The 15,718-nt window shown below is 49.6% G+C and overlaps 1 protein-coding gene across 1 annotated transcript in view; it reads right to left on the reverse strand.

The window, feature by feature from the left end:
• Positions 1–787: 787 nt before the first annotated feature.
• Positions 788–15,718, reverse strand: part of LOC138267831 (asialoglycoprotein receptor 1-like) — a 69,613-nt gene continuing 54,682 nt past the window's right edge. Inside the window, exons 7-9 of the mRNA XM_069217045.1 lie at positions 15,511–15,668; positions 12,553–12,659; positions 788–3,723 (exon numbers count right to left, since the gene is read on the reverse strand). Of these exons, the coding sequence (XP_069073146.1) occupies positions 3,570–3,723; positions 12,553–12,659; positions 15,511–15,668 (419 nt within the window). The 3' untranslated portion in view covers positions 788–3,569. The remainder of the gene's footprint in view (positions 3,724–12,552; positions 12,660–15,510; positions 15,669–15,718) is intronic.

Below are 15,718 nucleotides of genomic sequence, written 5' to 3' on the forward strand. Positions count from 1 at the left end.
TACAATGGATTCTTGCTCTTATCACTTCATGCAGCACAGCAAGGTGGATTCCTGCGGTGCGTGAAGTATTAAGAAATCAGCCCTTAAATTGTATGTAAAATATTGTGGTTACAAGACCAAAAAGTGTCGATCCAAGTGCAAACAGAGACAGCTTCATCAAAGCTTTTTATATTGTTGGATCTGTGAATGTGCCATGCGTGACCTTGAGGCAGTTTTTGTGTGTTTTCATTTCAAAAAGTTTAACCTACAACTCAACATTGTTTAGCAAGATGGCAGCTTTAATTAGATGAAATGGGCAAAAAAGTTAAGGTTGGTCTGTGCCAGGGGTCCCAAAATAAGTTTTGCCCTGGTCCCCATAAAAAACTATGGGGAGCGAATGTAGCCTGAAGGCCAGAGCTACTGACCTTGGAACTGCTAAATCAGGTTCGAGTGTCAGCGTGGGCTCAACATTCGGTGATCTGGGCAAATCACTTTATCTCCCCATGCATAAGGAGAATTGCTTCTCATCTTGTGTAATGTAACTGGTGCTTGTGTAAAGCGTTCCAATACCCTTGAGCCAAGTTGGTGCTACATAAAAAAATGGCAAGAACCAAAGTACCAGAAGCTTTTCACTGTCCCTGTGTACATTTTCAATGTTGCAGGATGCAAATCACATGTATGGGATATGTGTTTGCAGGACATGGTGTCTATGACACAGAATTGGGAGTGAAGGTTCGTCCCAATAAATATATACCAATTCCAGTTCTTAACATCTATATTTTATTGCCAATAAACTAGTAGTGATCCAATTTGCGCTCCCAGTATCAACTTTTTCAGACCTTTAAACATTTTCATAGGTAGAGGCTCCTCAAAATATATAAAAGTTTTCTTGTAGAAATCAGTTTAACATAGACATAGTAAACAGACTAGCATGCTAGAGAAGGGGGGAAGGAAGCAGGTCATGCAACAGCCCCCGGCAGTGGCACTGTGAGTGAAGAAAAGTTTTTGTTTAGGGAAAAAAGGAAACTGAGCTCTTGGGCCTTATCGTACATCAGAGGATTCCCATAAAAGATGTAATGTGTTGTTGGGGTTAGACCTCATCTGCAGTACTCTCCCACTCACAATCAAAGGGTGGGTCAGACTTGTCCCGAAGTGGATAATAAAGGTGCCCGGACACCCAACAGAGGCATGCCGTCATCCATAGAGAACTTGCAAGAAATGAAGACTGAGGCCCTCATTACAATATTGGCGATATATATACCGCCTACCGCCGTGGCGACGGCCGCCAAAACACCGTCACCGCGGCTACCAGCCATCCGCCATATTATGACTGCAGCTGGATTTCCGTCAGAAGGATGGTGGAAATCCAGCAGCGGCCATGCCGGCATATGGCGGTGAGGTGGCGCTGCTGCCAACAGCAGTGCCACGCCAGTAGACCGCCGCAGACCGTATCATGACCCATAATACGGCCTGGCGGTGTTCTGATGGTGGATGCTGCTGCTGGCAGTAGCGCCCCATCCCGTCTCCTGCCGGAGGACACCCTCACATCAGGTAAGTCGGGTGCTCCGACAGGGGAGGGGGGTGGGTGTGTGTGTTTATGTCTGTGCGTGCATGTATGCGGGTGTGTGATGTGTGCTGTCTGTGTGTGCGTGTACGGATGTGTGAGTCCGTGTATGTTGTGTTGTGTGAATGCGTGTGTGCTTGTATGTATGTCAGTGTGTGTGGATGTGTGTGAATGGATGTATGCATGTGTGGATGAATGTGGTTTTGAGTGTGTGTATGCGTGTGTTTGATGGTGCGTGAAGGTGCGTGTATGTCATGGGGGTCTGGAGAGGGAGGGAGGGTGAGGGGGGCGGGGAAGACCCCTATCAGAGACAGGGAAGTGCCTACTGCCATGGTTTTTGTGGCGGTAAGCATGCAACGAAAACCATGGCAGTAGGCGGGCTCATAATCCCACGGGCGGGCTATTGACAGCCGCCTGGCTGGAGACTGAAGTCACCAGCCCGGCGGTCGTTACCGCCGTGGAGGACGGTGTGGTACATTGGCGGTTTGGCTTGAGCCAAACCGCCAATATCATATTATGGAGAAAAGTATGGCCAGCCTGTTGGCAGTACTTTTCTCCATTTTACAGCCATCCGCCAGGGTTGTAACGAGGGCCTGAATATTTTGAACTAGCAGCAGCAGTGCTTAATTTGCAATAAAATAAGTGCTGGGGCCCACCCATTACCCCGACCAGCGCTGCCAACGACAGTATATACACAACAACTAACCATCACCCTCCAACAAGTATGACAATTCAGGCTATTCGAGGCCTCCAAAGCTATAAGACTGTCTTGCTGGTGTTAGTTGCTTTTTAATGTATATTGAATGAATAAACAACTATCATTTTGCTCATCTCTAAATTGCAACGACAGCGCCACCATATGGAAGACTGTCATAAGTGCCAGTGCCGAGCACTGGAAATCACCGATTCAAATTAAGCACTGACATGCAGGACTTGGAATCTGCACTGACTATTTGACAGGTTCTGTCGCTAACAAAAGTAATTGCCTAGGGCCACCAAATTAAATTCATATATTTCCACTATCATCGCCGAACCCATCCTAGAACAACTATTATGACTAGAGTCATTGCTTTTAAATTACTCCGTGACCTCTTTCTGCAGCCTCGGTTCGGATGAAAAGACTAGATGATCCCAGAAGTTCCCCCAATTACCTATGTATAGTTCTCAGAAAACTGGTCTTAAAGCACACAGGCATGCACGATTGTGGGTTTGTACTGGACCAGTAGAGGATAATACCCGCCAGTCAGGACTGAGATGCATTGGTAGAACCTTGTGTGGGTCCCAGAGGTCAAAGTGCAGGTAGGGCTACAGGCCAGGACTGGGGTGCATTGGCCTACAGTTTCTAAAGCTCTCAATGTGGAATAAGATTATTATACACAGTTCTAACATGAGTAAGACCTTTATTGAAATGTTTGTTTATAGCAATCTAATGCCTGTTGCATACTGGTAGATTGGAAGACCTTTCTGTTGCCAGTCACCGTGTGCGGAGTACCATCATGCACTCGCTCACGTATTCGTGCGCCCGCTACTCTCCATCCATTCAACTGTGAATGTCAATCCGGTGCTTGGCATAGATCACTAGGCTTGGAGGGACTAAGCAGTGGGGTTGAAACCCATGAAGCTAAGGTGATCAGAAGTAAAAAACCAAAAACCCGGACATTCTGCAAACATAGAGGAAGGACTACAATTTTACATCTACTGACTGCCACAGAATGGAAGCGCTTATCAGCATTGAAACACAAAATAGGCACTAAGAAAATATGTAAAATGCTATTTTAAACCCAGTATCATACCTGATAACTAAATTGCTTTCTTATAACATCTGCTAACTAACCCTGCTTTGGAACACAAAAACTGTGCCTCACACTGTTTTCAGTTGATCCTCTTAAAAAACTGGGACATGAGCCAAGTATAAAAAAAAATCTGCCAGGATAGCTGGTGGAAAATAAGGACTGTCCCGGTAAATCTGGGACACCTGGTTACCCTGCATAAAGCACTAGGCTATGGAACAGAAGGCCACGGAGCTCTAGGGGGCAGCCATTTTCTGCTCACAGACCACGTTGAATGTGCGCGAGCAGTGTTCATCGTTCCATTGGCCGGTGCGGTGCAGGTGAGCGCAGTCTTCACCGCCTCCCAGCCCATGCCCGTAGTGCTCATCCGGCTGATCAGGAATCCAGTTCCTGCAACGAGAAAAACAGAAAGAGATTACAGAAGAAGGAAGACTGTTCCAAACTGTATCCTTTCACACTGTGCAAACAGTTCAAAGGATGAGGCAAGGTTAGTTGAGGAAAATATTTTTACTTGAGAACTTCAAGGAAATTAAGGGGTTTTGGCAAACAGGAGGCAATACAGATTACTAGGAAGCTTGAGGTTATTCTTTCTACTCTGTGGTTTACGGTACACACAAACATGCAATCTCTACTACTTAGCAATATGAACAAAACTCTTCATGTTAAAAAAATATGTTGGAGTTGGAGAGAATCTAAAATGAAAGAAAGAGTAAAACACAACATTAAAGAGAACAGTTCAAAAAAGAAAAACTATAGGTATGACAACAAAAAATTGTGAAAGAATACAAAAAAATGAAACTGACATGTCAAAGCTCCAAGACAGTAGTCCTGTAAGGAAGGATGCTACATACTTGCCAAAGATGTTTGCACTTTAGTTGAGGGCTACAAAATGGAGGTTGGTGTCTCAAAATGGAGGCCAGTCAGATCCGTCAGTGTGCTTGTCCAGTTAGCAGTTATAAAAGACTACTGTTGAAGACCTGTCTTTGCCAGGATGTGACCATGGAGCTGAACTCGGAACTAAATACAGCTTTGGAAAATGTTGTAATACCAGTTCCACTTTGCACCAATGAAATGTGACCCTCTCCAGGAGGGCTTGGTGGGGTCCTGCCCCCAAGCAAATTTTGTATTGAATGAGCCAAAATTATTCTTTTTATGTCACTATCTTCAGGATATAGCAGCTGACAGGCAACAGGTTCAAGACAAAGTTCAGAAGAGAAATTCCTGAAATATATTACGAGAACAAGAGTTCAGGTTCCAGCCCAGTACCTGGACCATTACTTCTTTATAATGAAGGAGCCTGCAATCCCTGTAGAAAAGATGGTCTCTAATTTCCTTATTACAGTTGATTACGGGCATCTCTAGTCATTTGTAATAAAGAAATTACATAGCTACTCTACTGTAATAAGTAATTACATTCCAGTTGTGATGTCACAATGCCTGCAACACAAAAGGATGATGGACGGAGTGCTGAAACTTCTAAGTCTGCCTGCTCTGTGACTGATAAATGTAGCTCACACCTAGGCCTGCCTACCTTTGTCACCTAGACAATTTGGATCCAAACCCAGGAAAGGGGGAAGGTTAGACAAAAGAAGCATTCCTCAACCACAGGCTGGCGCAGAGTATAAGAATGGCTCCCTCAGAGCCCCTCATCACATCACTCTTGGGCCTGTGGAAGATTCAGAAGAAGGATTGCTCTGCTGTCCGAAGAAGAAAGACTGAACCTACATGCCTTGAACTCTCAATCCCCAGAAGTGACTCCAAGAGTCAGTTGGCAGGCCTCTTGTTTGTGCTACAGGAATGCAACGAGCTTCCAGAGGCCTTCCCTGAAACTGCCCAGCTGACCAGCACCAATCTGAGCTGCCTGAACCCTGGTGCTCACCTCTGCTGAAGTGAGTCCCGATCCCCAAGAAGTTCCCCACCAAGTCACGGACCCATGGCTGGGACTAGAGTGCACTCTTCCTACTTCAAGGCTGCAAAGACTGAACTGCAGGTCAAATCCAGAAGTTTTTGGCTCTTCGCAACCACGAGCTGTCTCCTTGCATCAGCCAAGACAGCTGCGTCTCCTGCAAAGCGTAGTTCCAGCGGCAACCTGGTCTTCACTCCAACAGTAACCTCCTGCGTTTCCGGCAAATGCGAAGCTCCAGCAGTGACCTGATCCTTACGTGTCAACGATCTTCTTGTGGCCTCGCCAAAGTGAAGCTCTAGCTGAGGCTTCTTGCGGTCACTTGGACTGACAAAAGGTAAACTCTTCACCGGGACGAATCTGGTCCCTATATCCAACCCATGATTCTTTGCAGTCGGTCAGAACTTGTGACTTTGATCCAGTCCAGAGCAACCACCTATCTGAGTGTCGCTTTGTGTGTTTTAGCACTATTTCCACCTAAAGGTTTAAAAATTCTGCCACTTCTGATTCTGCAGGCACCCAGCGAGCCCCCTTCTTGGCTTGGGGGCTGTGCTCGCTGCCTTCTCAGTGGCGACAGCGGACGGGTTGGGTGCAGTTTCTGGGACAGCCCTTTGCCATAGGACCCTACTTGTAGGTAGGAGCAGACGCAACTGTTGCAAGGTGGGGGTCGTGCCCTCTCTGGTCTTGGGGTGTGGTGTGGCCTCAGAAGAAATGTTAAAGCCAATACCCATTGACTCCTGGAACTCTGGGGCACTAGACCCTCTGCTGTCCGGCTACCTAGGGACTTACATGCCTCTGGCAGCGAGCTGGAGGCAAGGGGGAGCCTTGACAACTGCTGACCACTTGTTGGTGATGGGACCGCAACAGGGAATGCCGGGATACAGCCCTCCTCTCCCCTGCTCCAACCAGCCCATTGAGGCCTGTTCGTGCCCTCCTGTGGGACTAGGGGTGTGACAGGGCCTTGGCAGCGACATATGTGCTGCCCCCAGCTGAGACACTCTCCGTTAATTACCCTCCCTAGCATACACCTTCAGCGATACAGTTACCTGCTGGGACAGTGGACTAGTTGCCAGTCTGGGGATAAATACACCCCTCTTCTCTCTTCTACACCTACGTAGCCTTGGAGCTACCAATAGGCTAAAGAATGGGGAAGCCGGATAAATACCAGCCCAAGTTGGTATTCGACACACCCTGATGATGACCGGGAGGGAGACCTCTGAAGAATCGACACCTGAAGGATCAGTCATTGACTCAGCTGTGACCATGTAGGTTAGAGATATACTAGCAGTGGTGCGCAGCGACCTTCAGAGCATAGACTCCAGGATTGGCATGCTGACCAGTCGCCAAGACAGAATGGGTAACCTACTGGTTGTCCATATTGAACAACAAGTATCCGACTTGGAGGACGGAGCAGCTTACAAAGAGCAACTTCCATAAATGGAGTAGGTTTTCACGGCTACGAATAAAGATTTAGAGACGCACTCTTGGCACAATAATATTAAAGTACAGGGTCTTCACAAATCCACTGCAATGACAACTGTAGAGGAATACATAGAAAGTATACTCTGTGCCCTATTAGGTGATCACCTGACCTCCATGTTCCCAGTAGAGCACGCACATCACTCGTTGGGGCTGCACCTCCAGCTGGGCTCCCCAGTGAGGCCTATCATTGTGAGGTTACTTCCTGTCAGAGACCGGTACACCAACCTGTGCCTTGTGCATCAGAAGGACCAGATCCATCTCTAAGGCACTGAATATTGATATACCTGGATTTCCCCTTTAAGGTGCAGTCCACTCACAGAGAATTTCTTCCCTCAAAATGCCTACTGATGAAAATGGGAGTCTCCTATGCCCTTCTCTACCCAGCCAAGCTACGCATCATTCTCAATTGCAGAACACATTTCACCGACCCAAAGCTGGCCTTAAAGTTCTTCCGTAAGCACACCCGAGGGCTCCGGGACATAAACTCGCACATAAATGCTCACAGAGGCAGCCGCTTTAGTGACAAAGATTGATCTTTACTATTAAAGCTCCTGATGTGCCACCCGTCCCAACTCTGGGAGGGGAGAAAACCCACCTCTCTGACCCAGCAGAGGGAAGATTTCCAATCTGTTAGCTGACTGGGCTTTTCCTTTTTCTCTTCTTTTGGAAGAGTGGGCATTATTCTTCAACAGGCTGGGGATGTTGAAGTGGAAGGGAGATGGGATGTTGAGTCCTGTACTTGTTTGGGTTTATTGCGTTCCTTATCATTATATCATGTATATCTCAATCACATGTTCCTAGTCATCTGGTCCATTACTCTGACTACATCCTTACTGTGCAAGCGCCTGATGTCAGTGAGGTTACCTTGCTGACCCTTTCAAAATCACGACCGCAATTACACTGTTGACATGGAACATTCAAGGTTTGAAAAATCAGAGAAAAGTGAGGCAGACAATTACATTTTGCTGGCAGCACAGAGTGGATATCGCAGTGTTACAAGACACCTACCTTACAGTGAACTATCTTTAGCGGTTGTGCTCCGGGTGGATTGGGGAGGCATACATCTCCACATACTATGTGGTTGACCAAGGGGTGGCTGTGATTGTTCGCAGGGGACCCCAGCGGGAGATGAGGTCACTGGTAGATTCGGAGGGCAGATAGGTCATGGTGCATGGAACTCTACTGGGAAACATGTCACGATTGCCTGTGCATACAGCCTTAATGCTGACTACCTGGATTTCTATGCATCTGTGTGGGATAAAATAGTTGCATTTGGCCACTCAACAGTACCATGGGGTGGAGACTTCAATGTTGTCCTTGACCCACAGATGGATAGATCCTCCTCCAGTTGGTGTCCAAAGTCCCCATGCTGCCGCCCTGGGATTCTCCCTTATGGAAGACCATGACCTGGTGAACATCTGGCATGCCAGGTATCCCTGTGTGACTGAGGACACATGTGTGACCACCACTCGGGGCGCATGGCCACATAATGACTATTGGCTCACTACGAGAGATATTTGGGAAAGTACTGTGAGCACTGATCGACTGCCCACATGCTCTTAGACCATGCGTTGGTGATGCTGACCCTGGATTTAAGCCATCCAGTGGATTACTTCCTCACCTGCCACCTTTCCCAAAAGGCTCTCAATGATGCCTGTTTTCATGCCAAGATACGCTGTGCCATTATGGACTATTTTGCACATAACACTGGCTCGGTTGATTCTCCAGGGTTTCTTTGGGAAGCCTTTAAAACATACGTACATGTTATAGTATATATATACATACATATATATATATATTTATAAACATTCATTCATCCTTTGAGCCTTGCACACCTGAGCGAGCTCCACCTGCTTGGACCGCATTACTTTGCTACAGCAGGTTTGTGTTACTTGGCCAAATTCCAGGACGTGCTGCCGGAGTATGAGGACTCTGCAGACAGTGAGGTGCATTTCATCCACAATGTGGCCACTGCATGCCAGTTCGGAGAGGGTGACAGAATAAGCAGCACGCTTGCAACATTAAAGATGGACTCGTTCCCATATCACTGAATTGCTTGATCCCATTGGTGAGACACAGTACTCCTTCGTGGGTGTCTCCCTGACCATGACCCAGCTATATTCTAGACCATATACCTCATAGGGGGAAGCATCATTAGACGTGCTGACAGAGTATCTGGACTCTATACCAGTGGCTCCCAACCTGTGGTCCGGGGACCCCTAGGGGTCCGCGAAGCCTCCTCAGGGGGTCCCCGACTGCTTGGAAAATTAAATAATGTTAACAGATTAGGTCCCCAGCTTTCAGTAATGACTCAGTGGGGGGTCCCAGATTCCAATAATGATTCAGTGGGTTCCCCGGGTTCCAGAAATGACAAAGTGGGGGTCCACAGAAGTCAAAAGGTTGGGAGCCACTGCTCTTTACAATTGCTCTGGCTTAATAATAGTAATAGCTTTCACCTTGACAGCCCCTTTACAGTGGAATATGTAGTTCAGGATATGGCAGGGGCAAGGCCCTCAGCCTTGATGGTTTCACAGACCAGTTTTATAAAGTGGGTGGCTAGAAACCAGCACCACATTTACTTGCAAAATTTGAAGATGCCAGAGGCGTTGGTTGCCTACCTCCTTCAGTGAGAGAAGTAATAATAGTTACACTTCCAAAGCCAGAAAAAACGCCCAACCATTGTGACTCCTATAGGCCCCTTTCCATGATCAACTGAGATATTAAAGTACTTGCGAAAATGCTCGCACCCAGTATCCTGACACTCCTTCTCAGAAAAGTGCAGTCGGACCAATCGGGCTTCATCCCAGACTGCTCCACAAGCCGCGATCTCCGCAGCCTCTTTGTACATGCTGATCCTCCATCTTCACACCACAGCTATTTTGCTGGATGCAACTAACGCCTTTGACTCGCTGGAGTGGTCTTTACCTTTCGCGTTTTCACAATGCATAGGCTTCAGTCCCAGCTTTCTTTCTTTGATGGGTCAACCTCCTGCACATCAACCGAACTGCCAGACTCCGAATTAACGGGGACGCGTCCAATTGCTATCAGTAGAGGCGCCAGACAGGGGTCCCCATTATCACCATTCCTTTATGCTATTGCCATGGAACCGTTGGCAGCCCATCATCGACAGCACCAAGCTGAGCGAGGCCTTACCTATACAGCCCGCCAGCTCATAGTTTTCCTATATGCAGATGATGTTACTGCTTATGTAAGGGAGCCGACTCTAAACCTTGTGACGGTCCTGCGGGAGTTCACCTGCTTCACTGCGCTACCTGAAGTGGCAATTAACTGCCCCAAATCAATCGTCTTTCTCCTCAATGAGAGTGCAAGACACTTCCCCACTGATTACCCCCCTGAATGGGCGGATGGCAGTGTCCGTTACCTTGGGATACAGAGTAGCAGGGCCATCATCTGGATCTGGCGGGAAAACTATGGAAGGGTGGGTGGTTGGGTGGTTGGAGAAGAAGGTCCCAGTGTTGACTCGTCTACCACTGTCACTTACTGAACGAGCAGCTATTGTCAACATGGTGATCTTATCAAGCTTCTGACCTTGTTTGTGAATATCGCAATCACACTCACTGCTGCATTCTTTACAAGGGTGAGGACTCTTCTGGTTCATCTGACCTGGGCAGGCCGGCAGCCAAGACTGGTGTGGGGCACATTGACCTGCCGCTCGAGCAGGGAGGGCTGGGTACCCCAGACATTGAGCTCTGCTGTTACTGTGCTCAGGCCCACTATATGTTCCACTGGTTGCACCCAGTTCAATTCCTGCCCCATGCTGCAGTAGAGGCTGGCAATGCCGGCGACTGCCGCCTGCGCTTAGCCATCTGCAACACACATGCCGGCCCACGTAGACAGGTGGATACGGCCAGTTGCATTCTTTGGGTCTGGCACTGCATCAGTGACAAAGCCAGACGGGACAGTCCATACTCCGCTGGCCCTTCCTTGGCCGACAACCCAGCACTGACCACCACTGGGGTCGTCCATACTAAACACTTTGCGTTGGTTAGGGCTGGAGACCCTGGGTGACTTATACCCTACAGGTGAATTTATATCTCTGAGGAACCTGCAGCACTCACTGCACTATCTTAGACAGTCTCCTATATCAGAGAGTGTGCAGCGCTCACAGAGCTGCACACAGCACATTCCCCGGCAAACTGACTCTTTATTCCACACGGTGTTTCCTTTACTTGGTCCCAAGATAGTTTGAAAGCCCAGGACTGCCGCTGGGTCACTGTCACTATTCCCAGCTCCTTGAGGTTAACTGCTGCATGCACGAGCAGGCTTCAAGAGAGAGAGAGAGAGTCAGAGAGTGAGGAAGGGAGAAACACAGAAAGAGTGATTGGAGAGGGAGAGAGGAGAGGAAATAGACAATGAACAGATGCAAAGAGAGAGCACAAGGAGATGAAGGTAGCGAGGCTGGTTTGAGCATGTTTGCCAGGGCTCCTTTTGGTACCCTAGTCTGGTACTAACACACATAAAGGTGTCCGTGGAATGGTAAAGTGTCTGTGCTCTATGTAGGTTCATTATGATAGGTGTGAGGTGTGCTGCAGATATGGTGTCTGGGACAAGCAGATGGTTTCTACGCCATGTAGATGTGCCCTGTGCCATGCGGAATGGACTGTTGCATGCATACGGAGACATATGGATGGGGCCTCTGCCATGCACATGCGGTACGTGTAGCTGGGGGTCTGTGCCATATGGGTCAAAGGCATGCCATATGGAATCCATTGGTTCCAGACGGATGCAAGCGTAAGGAGCTTAGCTTCAGGGAGCGGGTTTGGGGTGTTACGCCCCCATAATAAATGTATTGTCAGGTAAATAGTTGGTACAGGAGCTTTAAGTCGGGTATGGGGAGATGTTAGTTGGATTTCACCTGGAGTTTTTACAGACACAGACAAAAACACACACACATTCTCTCCCTCTCTGTTTTGAAAGTCTTGAAAAATGTTGGTTATATTACAAAAAACTGTGTTTTCTCTCACTTAGTACCCTATCAATCCACATTCCTCTCCCTTTCCACTGCCCCTCTAGCCCCTTTCATGTGCCCTGCTTGTTGTATAATGTATTTTAACAATATATGCCAGCCTGATTGTTAGGAAAATCTGAAACTCACCCCCCACCCCAATCTTACTAAGTCACGACCCTGGCAAGCATGTGCCATGCGGATGTGGTCTGTGCCATGCGGATGTGGTATGTGCCAAGCGGATGGGCCTATACCCTGTGTCTTGTGGCAAAAGTCTGTGCCATGTGGATGTGGTCTGCGCCCTGCAGATGTGGTCCGCGCTCTGCAGATGTGGTCTATGCCCGGCGGATGGGTCTGTGCCCTGCGGTCTATGCCCGGTGCATGGGTCTGTGCCCCACAGATGTGGTCTGTCTCTTGTGGCAACGGTCTGTGGCATGTGGAAGTGGTCTGCGCCCAGCGGATGTGGTCTGTGCCCGGCGGATGGGTCGGTGCTCTCCGAATGTGGTCTATGCCCGGTGCATGGGTCTGTGCCCGGCCGATGTTGTCTGTGCCCTGCGGATGTGGTCTGTGCCTTGCGGATGTGGTCTGTGCCCTATGGATTGGTCTGTGTCTTGTGGCAATGGTTTGTGCCATGTGGCTGTGGTCCACACCTTGCGGATATGGTCTATGCCCTGCGGAAGGGTCTGTGACCTACGGATGGGGTCTGTACCCTACGGATGGGACGGTGTCTTGTGGTAATGGCCTATGCCATGAGGATGAGGTTTGAAGTGCACATAGTGCTTGTCCCCTGCACACGGGGTATGGGCGGTACGTGCGGGTCTGCAATGAGTAGCCTGAAAAAAATGCAAAGGGAAGGCTCTGCTCTTACTGTGGTGTGTCCTTGTAGCTGGTGCCATCCTCCCACTTCCACTCGCCGTCTACATCTGTGAGGCCAATCCAGGTGTACTCAGGGATTGTCTTCTTCTCCACAAACTCCTACGAAAGAGAATGAGAGCAGTGGTGCAGAGAAGGTGCACCGGTCACTCCAATGCAGTGAAGCTGCTCCATCCACCGCTAGCCAACCCCACGCACCACCACCACCGCTGCCGCCAGAGCTTCCGGCTGTCCCTACAGCTGAACCCTATTACAAGCGTTCCTACGCCACCTCCGCTGCCACCAGAGTTTCTAGCAGCACCCTACAGCTGAACCCTACTTCAAGCATCCTACATCAGCACCACCTCCGCTGCCACCAGAGCTTCTAGCTGCACCCTACAGCTGAACTCTACTTCAAGCACTCCTAAGCCACCACCACCGCCACTGCCACCAGAGCTTCTAGCAGCCCCCTACAAGCGTCCTACATCAGCACCACCTCCGCTGCTGCCAGAGATTCTGGCTGCACCTTCCATCTGGACCCTACTCAAAGCATCCTACGCCAGCACCAGCCCCTCTGCCACCGGAGCTTCAGTCTGCACCCTACAGCTGGACCCTACTTAAACACTCCTACACCGCCACCACCACCACCACTGCTGCCACAAGAGCTTCTGGCTTCACCCTACGGCTGAACCCTACTTCAAGCGTCCTACATCAGCACCACCTCCGCTGCTGCCAGAGATTCCGGCTGCACCATCCATCTGGACCCTACTCAAAGCATCCTACGCCAGCACAACCGCCGCTGCCACCGGAGCTTCCGTCTGCACCCTATGGCTGGAATCTACTTCAAATGCTCCTACGCCACCACCACCGCTGCCGTCAGAGCTTCAGTCTGCACCCTACAGCCGGACCCTACTTAAGCACTCCTAAGCCACCACCCCTGCTGCCGCCAGAGCTGCTAGATGCACCCTACAGCTGGGCCCTACTTAAAGCATCCTATGCCAGCACCACCACCACTGCCGCCTATTGATGCACTATTCAAGTTAAACCATATCCTACAGACAGAATTCCTGCATCACACTCAACACTGGCCCCTATAGTAAGCATTTCTTCAGCCTACACATACATACAGCCAGCTCGGCCAGCATTCGTACACCTTACCCCATGGCCATAACTTGTACACTTTATCCCATGACCAGCACTCGTACACTTTACCCCATGACCAGCACTCGTACACCATACCCCATGGCCAGCACTCATCATACACCCTACCCCATGGCCAGCACTCATCATACACCCTACCCCATGGCCAGCACTGGAACACCTTACCCCATGGCCAGCACTCATACACCATAACCACAGCCAGCACTGGTACACCTTACCCCATGGCCAGCACTCATCATACACCCTACCCCATGGCCAGCACTCATACACCTTACCCCAAGGCCAGCACTGGAACACCTTACCCCATGGCCAGCACTCATCATACACCCTACCCCGTGGCCAGCACTCATACACCTTACCCCATGGCCAGCACTCATACACCATAACCACAGCCAGCACTGGTACATCTTACCCCATGGCCAGCACTCATCATACACCCTACCCCATGGCCAGCACTCATACACCATAACCACAGCCAGCACTGGTACACCTTACCCCATGGCCAGCACTCATCATACACCCTACCCCATGGCCAGCACTCATACACCATACCCCAAGGCCAGCACTGGAACACCTTACCCCATGGCCAGCACTCATCATACACTCTACCCCGTGGCCAGCACTCATACACCTTACCCCATGGCCAGCACTCATACACCATAACCACAGCCAGCACTGGTACATCTTACCCCATGGCCAGCACTCATCATACACCCTACCCCATGGCCAGCACTCATACACCATAACCACAGCCAGCACTGGTACATCTTACCCCATGGCCAGCACTCATCATACACCCTATCCCATGGCCAGCACTCATACACCATACCCCAAGGCCAGCACTGGAACACCTTACCCCATGGCCAGCACTCATCATACACCCTACCCCATGGCCAGCACTCATACACCATACCCCAAGGCCAGCACTGGAACACCTTACCCCATGGCCAGCACTCATCATACACCCTACCCCGTGGCCAGCACTCATACACCTTACCCCATGGCCAGCACTGGTACATCTTACCCCATGGCCAGCACTCATACACCATAACCACAGCCAGCACTCACACACCATATCCCATGACCAGAACTCATACACCATACCTCACAGCCAGCACTCATACACCATATCGACAGTGCATTCACACACTAAACGCCCAGACCCAGAACTCATACACCATACCCCACAGTTAGTACTTGTACACCATACCCCATAGCCAGCATCTGTACACCATACCCCACACTCAGCACTCATACACTATACTCCACAGCCAGCATTCGTACATTATGCCCACAGCCTGCATTCATATGGCAAGTCCAGCTCTCAAACACCATAACCTACAGGCAGCACTCATACATCATACCCCACAGCCAGTACTCGTACATCATACCCCACAGCGAACACTCGTACACCATACCCCGCACTCAGCACTTGTACACATTACACACAGCCTGCATTCACACACCATCTGCCAAGCTCAGCAAATATACACCATACCCGCCCAGCCAGCACTTATACACCATAAACTACAGCCTGCACTTAAACACTGTACCCTACATCCAGCACTTATACACCATACCACAAACCCAGCACCTATACACCATACCTATTTGAGACAGCTCTCCCACATCCCACACCTCACAACCACCTCTCAAATGCAATACCAACAGGCTGTACTTCCAACATAAACACACACCCCACAGCCACTTCTCCACACCACACCTGCACATTAAGACGAACTGAGGGATCTACTGTAATGTCTGAAACACAATCCCACCCACAATCTGTCCCCACCAAACTTTTTACTCTTACCTGCTCCAGGGCTGTGTTGAGCACCACCAGGTATGCACCAGGGCTCTTCGAAGCACAGAACTTCTTGGAATCATCCCAGGATCTCCCTTCCCTTGAGAAGAAGTAACAACTTCCAGAGAACTCCACCCAGTTTTCTGGGCAACACCAGGACTTGGAGTCTGGAGACAGAGAGGAGGCATCTGAGCTCATGGTCCGTGCAATCTGTTCT

The sequence above is a fragment of the Pleurodeles waltl genome, chromosome 12 (genome assembly GCF_031143425.1).
Source record: "Pleurodeles waltl isolate 20211129_DDA chromosome 12, aPleWal1.hap1.20221129, whole genome shotgun sequence".
Classification (NCBI taxonomy): Eukaryota; Metazoa; Chordata; class Amphibia; order Caudata; family Salamandridae; genus Pleurodeles; species Pleurodeles waltl.